We start from the raw sequence: 15516 nt of genomic DNA, 5'->3' as shown, positions 1-15516 counted from the left end.
GTGATTTTCATATTTATCCATTGTATTCCGCGCCTGGCGGGGACGATTGTTAAATGGTGAAGATTATTTGACTGATTATTCTTTTATTAAATTCTCATACTTAATTAAATCTATTTTTGCCATTCTTATGAGTTCTTATGAACGGTACCACTTAACCTCCATATTGAATGAACGGCTACGACCGTCCTTGGTAACAACTGGTCATGATACCATCTAGGATACTAATTAAATAATTTACTCCGGCATAAGATCAAACAAATCCGTACGGTCCTGACAAGGATTGTTAAATCACTCGGTCAGTAACAATTTCAATCGATTCGTAGAGATGAAGCTGCTGTAAAATCGGAGTACTCTTATTATTGCCTTTTGAGTTCGGTAAGGTTACTCATTAAGGGCTAATAAGTAGAGGCAGATTGGATTGACTCTGTAAAACTAAAATCAGTTAGTAAACCTAGACGGATTCATCTCGACACCGGCTTAATGAGCTCCTGTCCCCTTGCACGAGAGCGTTAGGGCTGGAAAGGGAAAAGGGGGAGTCGGTCAGGACATTTTCCCGATTGGTCCTGTGGTAAGCGGAATCTTGACAGGTGCGAACGATGAACCATGTTCGGTTAGGTAAACACAAATGCGTTCTCTTGTTTTTCTGCAGGTGAACACATTCCAAGCGGTACTCGTTACGGATGGCGAGCTCTCGTTTACCATCTTCCAGTACAGCAACATCACCTGGACCACCGGAAGGCATGCCAGTAGCGGGGGGGATGCAAATGGCCTGGGAGGCATTGCAGCGCAGGTAAGCATGGTAGATAACGAAGGGAGGTGGGCGAGAAGGTAGAGATGTATGTAGCTAGATAGCAAATTCAAAGATGGGTAAGTAGGTAGAAGGTTTGGAAGTTATGGAGGTTGGTGTTTGTGTAATTAGGTAGGTGGCTAACTCACTAGCGAGTCTGTCATTTGGTCGACCCTTAAAATCTGGCAAATATCACCCGATGGTTTTCACACAGTGTCCCTGGTAACACCTCGGATCTGATTGGCTAGTAGACTCTGATTAGTTAGCAGGCTCTGATTGGCTCCCCACCTTCCCGTCCCTCCCAGGCAGGTTTTAATGCCGGTGACGGAAAACGATACTTCAACATTCCAGGCTCGCGCACCCAAGACGTGGCCAACGTGGAGACCACCACCAACGTGGGCTTCCCGGGCCGCTGGGTTTTTCGCATCGACCACGCCAACGTGGAGGTGGGCGGCTGCAACAACTCGGGTAAGAACGCCTCCTTTTGACCAACTGCGGGGGGGAGGACTCTTTTCACGCAACAACTTATTGTTCCTCCAGCGTCGGTGTGCCCGCACCTGAGACCTTGCCTTAACGGAGGTCGCTGCATTGACGACTGCATCACCGGCAATCCCTCCTTCACGTGCTCCTGCTTGTCGGGCTTCACCGGACGACGATGCCAAATCAGTGAGTCGGCAGCGCCCTTTCACGCAAAAACCATCCGTCCGTCCGTCCATCCAGCATTGTCTCGTTTTTCTGAATTGCTGTTTGCCCATTCTGTATCGATACCTTTCATGTGACACCAAATATGAATCCTCAAATTGTGTTTCTTCATATCATCTGCTAAATTTGGTATTTTTCTGCCTTTTTCATGCCTTTTTTCTGTGACAGATATGACCATTCTGTATCGGTAACTTTCATATACTGACACGGAATTTGTGCACCTTTCTAAGCCCCTTTCATGCTGCGTGTAAAACTGTCACCCGTTCTTTCCAGATGTAGATGAGTGCGCTTCATTTCCCTGCCAGAATGGAGGAACGTGTCAAGACCACATCAACAGTTTCAGCTGCCAGTGTCCACCTGGATACACAGGGTCTCTGTGTGAAACAGGTACCATCACTGTTTCCCTTACACTAATAGTAAATAGAGTGTAAACTAAATACAATGTACTAAAGACGTGTGAAATTCACAATTCACTTTTGCGGGCTTTTTCGCGAAGATTCCCACAGCCGGGCGGTGTGAAGATGTATCCGACCTCCTTTGATACTTTATTTGACGGCCAGCGGCGCATACTTTCAGCACGAGGGGAGCCGCGTGGCGGATATATCAATCGGCTGAGTAAATATTGAAATATGGATGTAACATTCCGTTGCAGACGTGGACGAGTGCAGGGACGGGCCGTGCCTCAACGGCGCGCTGTGCGTGCAAACCTCCGACAATTTCACCTGCGTGTGCCCGCCAGGATACACCGGCGTGCTGTGCCAGACAGGTGGGACACGGTTTGTCATGCTTGACAGTGAACTCCCGTTGACGCGAAACATTTAGTGCCTATTTTCATTCTGTCACTGTCAAAAAATGGGAGACGCTTGTATGACATCACTTTGAGCAAATTAAAAGAATATTTAAAGAAGAATGAATCATTACTGCTAGCTTTATGCTAACATGTAATGTGAAACACAATAGATGGGCTAAAAGAAATTAGCGATATAGCAGTGGTTTACTTTACTCCAGTGTTATTTTCAGTTTTTCGACCAATATTAATTAGAGTATGTGTCACATCATTCTGCAGACATTGACAAGTGCGACTCTCAGCCCTGCTTGAATGGAGGCCAGTGCGTCAATCACGCCAGCAACTTCACCTGCCTTTGTCCTGCTCCATTCACAGGAGTCGTCTGCGAGTCAGGTGAAATTCAGGTCAAATTTTCCAGAAAAACAAACAAGAAGACTTTTTGCTCATTGTGTCATCAGATGATGGCTTATTGACAAAATATGAAGTATAAAACAGGACAAAGATGTATTTTTCAGAAATATTTTTTCAGGGAAAAATTGTCACATTTTTAAAGCTTTATTTTTCCAAAGCATTAATAAAAGACAAAAATTACAAGAATAAAGTTGTACATTTGTAAAATAAAAGCTTGTATTTTTCAACATTAAAAATGCAAAATGTTACACTTTAAAAAAAAATTACAAGAATAAAATATTTTTGTACCATAATACTTTACTGATTGTATTTGAGAAAGGAAATGCAAAATATCATTTGAATTAAATGTTTATGCACATTTTTGGGGGCAAAGAAAATCAAAATATGAGGGGAAAAAAAGGCATATTTTTTTGTATAATAATTTTTGGGAGGAAGAAAAGGTGGTATTTTACCAAAATAATTAATAGATCCTAGAATAAAATCCTATTTAAAAAAATAATAATATTAATAATTAATTCATTAATATTAATAATAACAATAATAATAATAATAATAATAATATTTTTCAGTAGAGAATATATATACATATATATATATATATATATATATATATATATATATATATATATATATATATATATATATATATATATCCATCCATCCATTTTCTTGACCGCTTATTCCTCACAAGGTTCGCGGTATATATATATATATATATACACTAAATATTTTGGTTAACAAAAAAATAAAAAATAAAAACATTAAAATTTTTCACCATGATAAAAATAATTTGAACGATGCGGAACCTTGGTAATTGAATAAATAAATTTTCCATTTTTGTTTCCCACAGAGCTGATGGAGCTTCAGTTCAATTCAACCGAGTCGAAAAACCAAACCGGTGAGCTCTACCACCACTTCATCACACACGTTTGCTCTGTGTTTTGTTGTGACTTTGTTTTTTTTGTTTTTTTCTTGGCCTCCAGACCCATGCCAACACGGCAACTGTGGCAAGAACAGGATCTGCCAATCGGACGGCGGCTCCGGAGTGCGCCGGTGCTCTTGCGCTCCGGGATACTACGGCGACATGTGCCAAGGTATGCGCGTCTGCGTCCGCTCCGGTAGCTCCAACCGCAGGAATTCCGACCCCTGCCTTGGAAGAGGTCGCATGCTGATGTATTGTTGTAATTATCAAAACCAACACATTTTAGTTGAACCCGAGGGTTAGGCGGGCCGCCATCTGTAAATATTTGTTTTATGGAGCCTTTTTTTTTTATGAGTTTATTAACAAAAGAGGAAGCGCTTTGTTCAAGACGCCCAAACTGAGAAATATGCTGCTACTTGCTCCTCTGGAACACGGCCAGGATGCCATACTAAGCTCCAAAACACTGCAAGGTGGATATTTCTAGAATGAAGGTTAATAAAGTGATAGTAGTTTTTTTATTTATTCATTTTTTCAAGTAAAAAGAAGCACGAATACAAGAATAAAGACATCTTTTTTTTTTCTTTTTTTTTAGAATGAAGGAATATTTTCTTTCCACCAACTGACACTTTTGAGAATAGAGATGTGTTATTTTCTTATATAAAGTTGTATTTGTCGTGAAAAAAAAGGAATATTTTACATGAGAAGGGTCATATTTTCTACAAGTAGAAAAAATACTTTTTTTTTTTCAAAATAAAAGATGCATTATTATAATAATAAAGACATGTTATTTTTCTCGGATTTTGGGAGGAAAAAAATTAAAATAGTTCAGAATTTTAGCGAATAAAGTTTATTTTTTTGTTGAAGTGGCACTATAACGAGGGGATTTTTTTAATGGAATAAAGATATGTCATAAAAAAAATGCACTTTTATGAGCATCAAGACCTGTTATTGTTCTAGAATTAATATATATATATATATATATATATATATATATATATATATATATATATATATATATATATATATTTGTTTTTTAAAAGATGCAATTATAACAATATTTTTTCATATTTTTTAGAGAATAAAATTTGTACTACTATGAGAATTAAGACATTTTCTATTTTTTTTTTAATATTTTTAGTTATGTGATTAAAAACAGTATTTTTCTATTAAAAACTTAAAATAAAAATAAAGCTTTGTCAAGGGAAAAAAAATGAATATTTTTGTCATGGAAATAATGTTTTTAAAAGAGCATGTTTTTTCAAGAATAAAATATTTTTACAGGCAAATCAATAAGACAAAAAAAGTATTTTCTTTGAAAATCAGATGATTTTTTTTAATAGAAAAATGATTTAATATTACTAGTCTTTTTTTTTTAAGGCGTAATATTACAAGAGTAGCCTACTGTATGTCATTCACGTTCATTCATTCATCATCCATTTGAACCTGAGGCAATGTCGCTTCCTGTAAATATTTGTTTTATAGAGCATTCTTTATGAGTTTACCAACAAAAGAGGAAGCGCTTTGTCTAGACAGCCAAAATGTTTGTTTTATGAGGGGATGCCGCACTCTGTGGTATTCAGCTCATTGCTTCCCGCCGCAGAAATATGCAGCTACTTATTTACTCGTTTGGAGCACGGCCAGCGCGCCACACTGTGCACCAAAACACGGCCTGGCTGCATTTTTCGAGAAAGAAAGGAACAGTACGAGAATGAAGTTTTAATGAAGTTGTTAGAACACAAGACGTAGTGATGTATTATGAGGACAGACATTTTTTTTCTACAATAAATTATTTTCTTTTGAGAAAAAAAGTCATATTACAAGGATAAATTATTAAGAGTATAAAGTTGCATGATCTATTTTTTTTTTTTTTTTTTTTTTTATAATGTAGTATTACAAAAACATTTTTTTTCTAATATAGTCTTTTTTTTTTTTTTAAGAATACAGTTGTATACCTTTAGGAGGAAAAGGCCTCCTATTTGTGAGAATTAAGAAGTATTGTTTTGGGGGGAAAGACATAATAATATGAGAATCAAATGCGTCATATGAGTCATAATTTGAATTCTTTTGAAATTAATATGATAATAAATATTTGTTTGACAATAACATTGGTATTTTTTATGAGAAGTGGTTTCCGATTTTGAAATAAAGTTAGTAGAAAAAGTTCCAATATTCTGGAAATAAAGACACATTTTGGAGAATTAAGGTGTATTTTTTTAACCATTTTAAATAGGAAATAGTCCTTAAAAAAATTCCAGGAAAAACTTTTTTTTTAAAATTTAAAACATTAATAATTTTTCTTCTAAAATTATGTAAGACTGCAAAAAAAAAAAAAAATAAAAAATATTTTCCTGGTCATTGTGTCATCATATAAAAATATATTAACAAAATAATATGGAAAGCGAGCATAGTGTCTTTTAATTCGAGGTATGACTCAATATGGTTTTATGGTATTTTTTTACCTTCTTACTGGTGAAGTTTAACCGTCACCACAAAAAAAAATGAATCATCCAAGCGCCTCTCTCCATGCTATGTGGTCAATGAGTTTGAAGCAAATCGGGTGAAAAATTAGGCAATAATAAAAGTTTTTGACATTTTGACCTTGCTTTGCCGTCATCGTAAAATTTGACTTAAGCCTTGACGCTTTAAACGAATAGCTCTTAATCCAAAACAACCCATGTGGAGAATATCGAGTGTTACGGCGTTGATTTGTAACGACGAGAGAAGCGCAACACAGCAGCATATCGTGCCTCGCTGTGGCAAAGCTCTTTAATAGCTTTGGAGCTCCAGCAAACAGCGTGCAACTTGTCACCCCTGAGCTCAACTAAGCATCTCCTAAATCTTCCCCGGTGCTTTGCTTGGAACGGCGAGTGGAAAGCAAAAAAAAACAACAACAAAAAACAAGCGGGACACCAGGGAGCGCCTCATAGCTTCAAAGGTAGCCAATGAAAGAGCACGTTGTGCTAATGAAGCGTCTGCTAATCGGCCCCGGGGTTCTCGCCACATCAGCTCCGTATCACGAGAGGAATAAACTTCAAAGGCCAGCCATTTTTTTGTTTTGCGTGATACGTCTGCTTCCTCCGCCTCGACGCTTCAATTAGGACGCCTAGGAGGGTAAACAATAACTTCGGGGCCCCCGAGCTGACTGGTAGTAATAACTGGAGAATGCATTTTTGAAAATGTTGAAGTTCTGAATGTGCTGTTTTGGAATTGGTTGAATAAGTTGTGAGATGTGGAAGGATGAGTTACATTTGAAACATGTCTCCATTCCTTTCTGTGGGTTTCTTTTCGTGGTAAAATGTGGAATTGTGTGATAAGTGGGATTTTTCGGCATGTTTTGGATCTTTATGGAATTTTATTTATTGGGTTATTGGAATGTTTTGAATCAGTTGAGAATGTGGAAGCAGTAGAATGTCAAGTGGCCAAAATAATAATAGCTTCTTTTTTTTTGTTTTTGGTACAGAATAACACGTGCCTTGAATGCTCTTCAACGTTCACACAATAATTCACATGACAGCTAATCAATAACAAGATGAAAGGCACTCGGTATTCGCTACAGATGGTCACCATTCATTCACCATTCCAGCCCGCAGGCTGCCTTTTGTTTACATTTGGATCAGCACCCAAATCCACTTGCTAACTTTTGCTATTCGTGTGTTTGTGTGCGTGCGTGCAGAGGAGTGTCTGTGCCAGAATGGCGGCGTATGTGTGGACAGCAATGGGACGTGCAAATGTCCCGCCTCCTACACGGGACTCTACTGCCAGTTCGGTAAGTCTGTTGTTTATAAGTTGCCTGTTAAACTGACCCATAAGACAAAAGACAAATAAGCATTTCTTATTTAAACAGCAAACTGTTCAACCAAACCATATCATTTTGTTGAACAGAAGTTTACAACTCAATGCTAACATATAACAGAAAACACCAATGGGTGGGCTAGTGGAAATTAGCCTAGATATTATGTATTTCAACTTCAACTTTACATAATAATGTGAAACACTCTAGACTGGCTCACATATGTATTAAACAACAACAACAAATGCTACTTTAATTACTGTACTGTATATGACAATATCAATACAATGCAAACCAAATGTTCAACCAAATCTTATTAGTTTGTATCACAAAAGTCAGGCATCATATTGGTAACATATATTGTGAGATGGGCTAACACATATTAGCGTTGGTAGCATCAAACATAATTTAACACGCACAGCACTCTGCTTCTTCCTCTTGCTCTTATGCTACATCTACATCCAGTGGCGCTCAGTGCTGCCTGACATGTTGTGTGGCACAACATGGTACTACAATTCAATATTGTGAGGTTGGCTGTGAACGTATCTGTTTGTTTGTTTGTTTGTTTTTTTGTTTTTTTGTGGTTTGTGTTCAGAAGTGACGCAGACGCCATGCAGCAACAATCATCCGTGTCCCGATGGGGGTCCATGTTTGGAGTACGGGGGTGCATACCTGTGTACGTGTCAGACCAGCGCCGCAGAACTGGACCAGCGGGACTTTTACCCTTATGGTAACTTATTAACTTTACTTATTGAGCCATCTTTGGCAGTCAAACATTAATATTTTGCCTATAATAAATTATTTTTCATGTACAATTAGTACCTTTCAAAACACATTTTGCAATTTGCTGTCGACTGAAAATGACATCACAAGGGCTCAGGTAACCAATCACAGCTCAGCTTGTGAATGTCACATGACCAAACTTGAAAAAAAGGTGAGCTGTGATTGGTTACCCCTTGTGATGTCATTTTAAGTCGACAGCAAGTTGCAAAGTGTGTTTTTAAAGGTACTAATTTTATGTAAAACATAATGAAAGTATCAAATTAATTATAGACAAAATATTAACTTTTTATTCCTACAATGGGCTAAATAAGTGAAGTATCTCTTTAAGTAAAATTTGATTTGTTCAAGAAAAAAAAAGCGGCACATTAATAGAATGAAGGTGTTTTTATTTATTTTTATTTTTTTTATTTTTAAATTAAGTTGTATTTACTCATATTATGCTGGAACAAAGCTTGCAATATTATAAGGAAGATATATATATATATTTTTTTTTAATCTTTCTAGTGTGGCTGCTTGTGATTGCAGGTTTACAGTTTAAAAACCAAACGGAAGGAACACAGTCAAGTGTCGCTTTGTGTTTTTCAGTACAGCCCCGATCCGTCTGCGACTCGACCCCGTGCCTCAACGGCGGCTACTGCTATGAACGCGACGGAGGGTACACGTGCCAGTGTACCCACGGACACTGGGGCAAGCACTGCGAGAAAGGTACTCGCGCCAATTAAGGGGTTCGCACCAGGGTGCAAGCAATCAAAAGTACAAAATGACTAAACGCTCCCGACGTGCGGTTTACAGTGCGACTCAACACGTGCGCCTCCGGTCCGTGTCGCAACGGGGGCTCGTGCAAGGAGGAGGCGGGCAGCTACAGATGTGTTTGTCCTTACAGGTTCACCGGGAAACATTGTGAAGTTGGTGAGTGGACCCTCACAGACAATACTTTTTTTTTTGGTTAAGATTTTGCAAAAATGTGTCATTTAGGGAAGCCTGATCCATGCACGTCCAGTCCTTGTGTGAATGGAGGGACGTGCTTCCACTACATCGGGAAGTACAAGTGCGAGTGCACGGACTTCTTCACCGGAAGACACTGTGAGGTCAACACAGCAACCGCCACGCACCTTCACACAGGTCAGACATCCCAGCATGAACTTACCCCCCACCCAAAAAAATCACTTTCAATAAAATGCAAGTTATTGTTTTTTAAAGAATTCTAGAACATTATTTTCAGGAAAAACAAACAAACTCATTAGCGAAAATTATGACTATTAAAAAAAAAAAAAAAAAACACCATTCTCGAATAAACAATAAATATATATAACATTATTTTCAGAAGAAAATACAAATTTACCAGTGGAAAAATACTTTTTTTTTCTTCACAAATGATTCTCAAAAAAACGTGACTGACAAACAAAAAACTTTAAGTTATTTTTCCCAAGCTAAATTCTGACATAGGTCTTGTAATATTACACTCCACACCAAAATAGGACAATATTTTGCTAATATTCCATTTTTGAGCTGACGCACCCCGTGGGAATAGCGTACCAATGATCTATGTGACACTAATCTTAGCATGGTTGCTGCCCTGTAGCAGAACAAGCACATATACAAGCGAGTAAAAGCTATTTCAAGTCAAAGCCCAGGACATGTGAGCGTTGATGCCGAGCTCATTTTAGCCTCAATGTGCCCCTGTTGCCATTACCATGTCCTGGTGGCCCATTTCACTTTATATGTTTTTATATTTAATACAGAGCTGTGATTAAAGCTTTCAATAAATGTGTTGAAAACGAATTATCATCATCATAATTATCATTATTATAATAATCATTCAAATGGGTGAGGATATAACATGTAACATTTTATTTCCAATGGGCCATGGAGCTGATGGGATCGAGCGCAATGAATTCTGCCTAGTAACAAGTGACAATGCATGCAAACATGATGCAGGAAGTAGGGAAAAAAATGGGGGTTGAGGGGGGCTTTCACTTTCCCCCCCCACTTTCTGTTTTCTTTGCAATATTCTTGTTTTTTTTTTTTCTTAAAAATGTAATATTGCTACTCTCTTAATATAGTAATAGAATTTATTTTCTAAGAAAGTAAAGTTATGCTTGTAGGTTTCTTCATTTACCTCATAAATCTTTTTTTTTTTCCTGAAATAAAAAATTATTTCTTTGACAACATTCGACACACGACTGTAATGTCACCTTTTTACAAAGTAATACAAAATTATACTCTCAACACTGATACATGCACGTTTTTGTAGGCTAGAGTTAATAATAAATAAATAAAAATAATAATAATAAGAAGAAGAACATTCCGATTTTTATTAGTATTATTAAAAATACAAAATTATTCCTGCAATTATATGAATGGCTTTTGTACCTGTATGATCCTAACATTTGTTCTGATTTTATTTTATTTATTTATTTTTTTCATAAAAAAACATCTAACATTCTTTCTTGCTAACATGCTAACAAACGCACACGATTGTTGATATTCCAGAGGTGGGCTGCGGGTCGCCGCCGCAGGTGGAGCATGCCGAGGTTCAGTACTCGTCTACCCTGCCGGGATCGGTGGCCGTTTACCTGTGCCAGTCGGGATACGTGGCGGTGCCCAGAGCCACCCAGAGCGTCTGCGGCATCCAGGGCGACTGGAGCCAGCCCCCCGTCTGCGAGGGTGCGTCACAAACGCACCCACATGGAAAGCCGTTTGAGCATTTATTCATATCGTTGAGATTCAGATTCATGCACGTATGGTACTCGTAAATTTAGCGGGGAATCTATCCTTGTTATTTGTAGAAAAACTACATTGACTTTAGCGTTACTATATTTCAGTGGTGTTAAGGAGTTTCATTTTAACATTGCTTTGCCCCCATCTTGTGGCATCTATGGGAAAATAATTTCCAAAATTCATTTAAAAAATCAGTTTAAGCAGGATATCAAGAATACACAAATGATGCTAGTTAATCGCATCCGTCTTCCAGAACATAACGAGTGCTCGTCTGAGCCGTGCATCAATGGCGGCACGTGTCGCAACCACGGAGAGTCTTACGTGTGCGACTGTGAGCAAGGCTACAGTGGGAAACAGTGTCAGACAGGTGAGTTTTTTTCATTAAAGTAAATGAGCAAAAATGTCAGAAATTATTTTTTTCACATGGAATTTTGAAGGAAGGCTGTAACATATTAAGAAGGTTGTTGCGCTAACCCTGCTTAAACTATAGTTTATTCCCACTCTGTTGTATGCAAGACATCAACGAGTGCCTGTCGGAGCCGTGCAAGAACGGAGGAACCTGCGAGAACCAGCCGGGGTCCTACTTGTGTCGCTGCCCAGCGGGCCTTAAAGGACGCCACTGCCAAACAGGTACACCAATAACCAATAACGTTGATTGTATTATTTGTGTAACAAAACAAGGGCCTCAAATGTCACTGTCATCATCACATTGTGTATATGCGCGTGTTTGCGTAGAGCAGGACAGCTGCGAGTCCAACCCGTGTCTGAACGGCGGCGTGTGTCGTGTCTACAAGAGGACGTATATATGCACGTGCAAAGATGGCTTCTTCGGCGACCAGTGCCAGATGTGTAAGTTGCCTTCCCGCCTCCTTCTCCTCCTCTTCCTCAAGTTCAGCCGGTTCACACTTTTTTTTTGGAGCAGCGTTGTGGCAAGTGCTTGTCTGTGTCGCCCCCCAGTGGAGGATCCCTGTGTGCTGCATCCGTGCGGGAGCAGGGGCGAGTGCAGAAGTGACAGGAGAGGAAACTACGACTGTGTGTGCAAAGCCGGACACACTGGGAAAGACTGTGAGAAAGGTCTGACATCTTTATTTTATTTTATTTATGTACTATTTAAAAGGTTTCATTTTAACGAGCTACCTCCCTCTCTCACTCCCTAACTTGTTACCTTACCTATACGTACTGAATTAGCTGCCTATCAACCTACTACTTAGCTCCCTATCTTTCTCCTAAGCTACCTTCCTATCTAGCTTCTATTTAACAACCTACATACCAAGCTACCAAACTAGCTATCTACATACCTACATACCCAGTTCCTTAGTTACTTACCTATTTACCTACGTACCTACTTACTGACCGACTTACCTATCCACCATTTGCCAGCCCACAAAGCTACCAAATCAGCCACATACCAACCAATAGACGAAGCTAGATAGCTACTTACCTACCTATGTGCCTAGCAAATTAGCTAGGCTAACTAACTAACTAACTAACTAACTAACTAACTAACTAACTAACTAACTAACTAACTAACTAACCAGCCACACAATTATGTAAAGTACCTAGTTACCTAATCACTCAGTTACTTCCATACCGCCATACCTACTAGCTAGCTACCTACCTACTGTACCAAGATACCAACCTACCTTCCTTTTTAACCACCTTCCTAGCAACCTACCTTCCTCAATCTAACTACCTACGTAGTATCTTAACTCGATCGATCTATCTGTCTATCTATCTATCTATCTATCTATCTATCTATCTATCTATCTATCTATCTATCTATCTATCTATACCAATACCAAATACTCAGCAGACTCGTTAGCAATTTTGTTAGCAAACTAGCTAACTACCGTAACTATATTTAGTTAGCTAGCGACCTACCAACCACACTATCTACCAACTTACCTATCAAACTACGTGTGCACAAATCTATGTGAAAAGCTATAACTGCCCCCTGTATACGTTATGACGGTTGTCTACCTTTGCTGTTGGTCACATTCTGCCAACTGTTCCCAGATTTGCTGCCCCCCTCTGGCCTGCACGTGCAGCGTGTGGAGGAGAGCGAGATGGAGCTGCGCTGGGACCAGCCGGAGGCATCTTCTGCGGCCTGGCTGAGCGGCTTCGTGGTGACGTACGCGCCGCACGGCCGCGGAGGCGCCCGCAAGGTCGACTACCTGGACCGGCAGAGCCGGCGGCACGTGCTGCGAAGTCTGGTGCCCGGCCTGCTCTACAACATCTCCACCTACTCCATCAAGCGCAACACCAACAGCGACCACGTCAGCAGGCCAGCCACCGCTCTCATACGCACCAGTCAGTGACAGACACACTACACACTTTTATCACGGATGAAATGCTCTCACACACACATAAACAAACACATCCCGTCATCTTGAATGATGTCACTGACACCTCCTCATTCTTTCAAGTGCTTGTACTCATATTGACTGCATTGTTTGTGTTGAAAACGAAGGGCCTCGGCGTGTGGAGCATCTTCAGGTGATGAACGTGTCGTCATCTGAGGTGTGGCTGAGCTGGAGCCTGAACCTCAAGACGACTCGCCACGCGCCCGTCAGCAGGATTCGAGTCACGCTAATGTCCGAGGACGGCGGTCAAGCGCACACGGCCCTGCTCAACGCCACCACCACCGAACATGTCTTCAGGTTAGACCCTGCATTCGCAGCCAACCAGTCACCGGTCAATATCATCCATTGCTGACCTCCCTAGCTACCTGCCAACAACATTGCTCCCTACTTGGCTGCAATGCTACCATCCTAGCTAGCTTACTCCCTAACAACCCAACTAGCTATACCTACTCCTGAGATAGCGATATCCTCATACTGTTGTGTGGCCTCCTGTAAAAGGCTCTGCTTGGCCAGAGTGTGTATGCTCCTACCACTAGAGGATGCTGTTGCACAACTCTCCATGTTGTAATGTAACATCTACTTGTCATGTTCTTTTCAGTTCTCTGCTTCCTGCCCACATGTACACAGTAGACGTGTTGACCCAAAGTGGACTCAGGCCCGATGAGTTTCCCTCCACAAGCCGCTCGGCAGGACCCTTGCGCTTTTGGACCAGTAGGATACTTTTTTTTTTTTTTTAATCCTTTATCTATGAGTCAGCTAGTCTTATGCTTACATGTAATGTGAAAGGCCATAGCTGGGCTTAGGGAAATTAGCACAGATATTATAGTAATTATGAACCTTCAAACTGCTACTTTAACACACTTAGAGCAGCATCACATACAAATAGGTCATTGTCAATGTTTTTTTCTTGAGTAAAGTTGCAATTTTGAAGAATAAAAAAAGAATAAAAAGTAATAATTTGAGGGAGAAGTTGTTTTTTAAATAAAATTGTTTAAAAAAAAATCATGAGTTTATCTTCAAGAATAAAACAATATTTTTCCAAGAACAATTATTTTTGCTTTTTCCAGAAAAATGCTATTTTTTTCAAGATTTGTTCTTAATTAAACCCGTAGCCCATCCCACGGAATAAGTAAATAAATAAATAAAATAACCTTACGAGTTTATTTTGTCAAGAATATAGTTTTTCTAGACTAAAGTCATTTTTTCAAGAGTAAATATCACATTTTTCTTGGAAAAAAAGTTGTATTTAAAAGTATTTTTTGTGAAAAAGTAGTAATATTATATGTTTATTCATTCAAGAGTAAAAGTGTTTTTTCTAGCAAAAACTCCACCCATATTTGTTAAGAATAAAAGTCACATTTGTAAAGTTGTTTTTTTTTTTTAAGTCAACACGGACGACAAATATTTTTTATTACTTTGAGAATAAAAAGTAGGGTTTATTCCAAGAAAAGTTCGACTTTTCATTGATTTTTTTCCCCCCTAATTTTTGAAGAATAAAATAAAACAAAACAAAAATATGTATTTCAAGAGAAAAAGTTGTATATTTTAAGAAAAAAAATGTATTTTTCTGTAAACTTTTTTTTTTCCAACGATAAAGTATTTTTTTTCCCATGTTGCTTTCAGGGCCTCTCCCCCCGCAGAACCTATCACTGGCCCTCGTCACCGCCAACTCGGCCGCCATCACATGGGCCCGCCACCCGGCATTTGTTTCCGACGGCTTTGTGGTGAACGTGACGCGAGGGCTGACCACCAGGAGCCGCTTCCTGCCCGGCGGCCTGCTGGGCTCATACACCCTCCGAGAGCTGACGCCGGCTCAGCTCTACCGCCTCGCCCTCACCTCCGTCAAGAAGGCGGGACAGGAGCAGGTCCACAGCCAGCCTCTGTACTTGGACTTCACCACCTGTGAGTACCACAAGTCCACCCGACAATCTCCGGGAGTAGTAGCAGGAGCCCTTTTCACTTTCACACAATAATTTTTCAGTCTTTGGATGTCGTATCGGAAGCTGTAAAATCTGTCGAAGGCATACAGAGCTAAGCACCAGATCTTATATTATGGCTATGATTTATGTATAATTGATTTTTTTCCAACTTAATTACATTTTTCATGGACAAAAATCCACCCACTTTGGAATCAAGTGCTATGTGACCTATTAACTTATTCAGTCACAGCCATTTTCACTGAAGCAACCTCCTTCGCTCCCGGCTGTCTTAGTGGATATTGACTGATTTTTGCAAGGCCCACAGAATATT

The 15516-nt window shown here is 39.4% G+C and overlaps 1 protein-coding gene across 9 annotated transcripts in view; it reads left to right on the top strand.

The window, feature by feature from the left end:
- Positions 1-15516, top strand: part of sned1 (sushi, nidogen and EGF-like domains 1) — a 57627-nt gene that overhangs the window by 36402 nt on the left and 5709 nt on the right. For 8 of the 9 annotated variants that reach the window (XM_077534072.1, XM_077534070.1, XM_077534069.1 and 5 more), the window contains 22 exons: positions 650-790; positions 1093-1255; positions 1328-1453; positions 1763-1876; positions 2142-2255; positions 2556-2669; positions 3538-3585; positions 3671-3781; positions 7283-7375; positions 7995-8129; positions 8768-8887; positions 8975-9091; positions 9134-9304; positions 10676-10849; positions 11157-11270; positions 11420-11533; positions 11639-11752; positions 11861-11977; positions 12920-13213; positions 13374-13563; positions 13865-13977; positions 14890-15168. In XM_077534072.1, the coding sequence (XP_077390198.1) occupies positions 650-790; positions 1093-1255; positions 1328-1453; positions 1763-1876; positions 2142-2255; positions 2556-2669; positions 3538-3585; positions 3671-3781; positions 7283-7375; positions 7995-8129; positions 8768-8887; positions 8975-9091; positions 9134-9304; positions 10676-10849; positions 11157-11270; positions 11420-11533; positions 11639-11752; positions 11861-11977; positions 12920-13213; positions 13374-13563; positions 13865-13977; positions 14890-15168 (3076 nt within the window). The remainder of the gene's footprint in view (positions 1-649; positions 791-1092; positions 1256-1327; positions 1454-1762; positions 1877-2141; positions 2256-2555; positions 2670-3537; positions 3586-3670; positions 3782-7282; positions 7376-7994; positions 8130-8767; positions 8888-8974; positions 9092-9133; positions 9305-10675; positions 10850-11156; positions 11271-11419; positions 11534-11638; positions 11753-11860; positions 11978-12919; positions 13214-13373; positions 13564-13864; positions 13978-14889; positions 15169-15516) is intronic. The other variant, XM_077534071.1, reaches the window with a different exon arrangement.

Source organism: Festucalex cinctus, chromosome 10 (assembly GCF_051991245.1).
Source record: "Festucalex cinctus isolate MCC-2025b chromosome 10, RoL_Fcin_1.0, whole genome shotgun sequence".
NCBI classification, from domain to species: domain Eukaryota; kingdom Metazoa; phylum Chordata; class Actinopteri; order Syngnathiformes; family Syngnathidae; genus Festucalex; species Festucalex cinctus.
The sequence above is the reverse complement of the archived record's forward strand: the minus strand, read 5'-3'. Positions and strand labels throughout refer to the sequence as shown.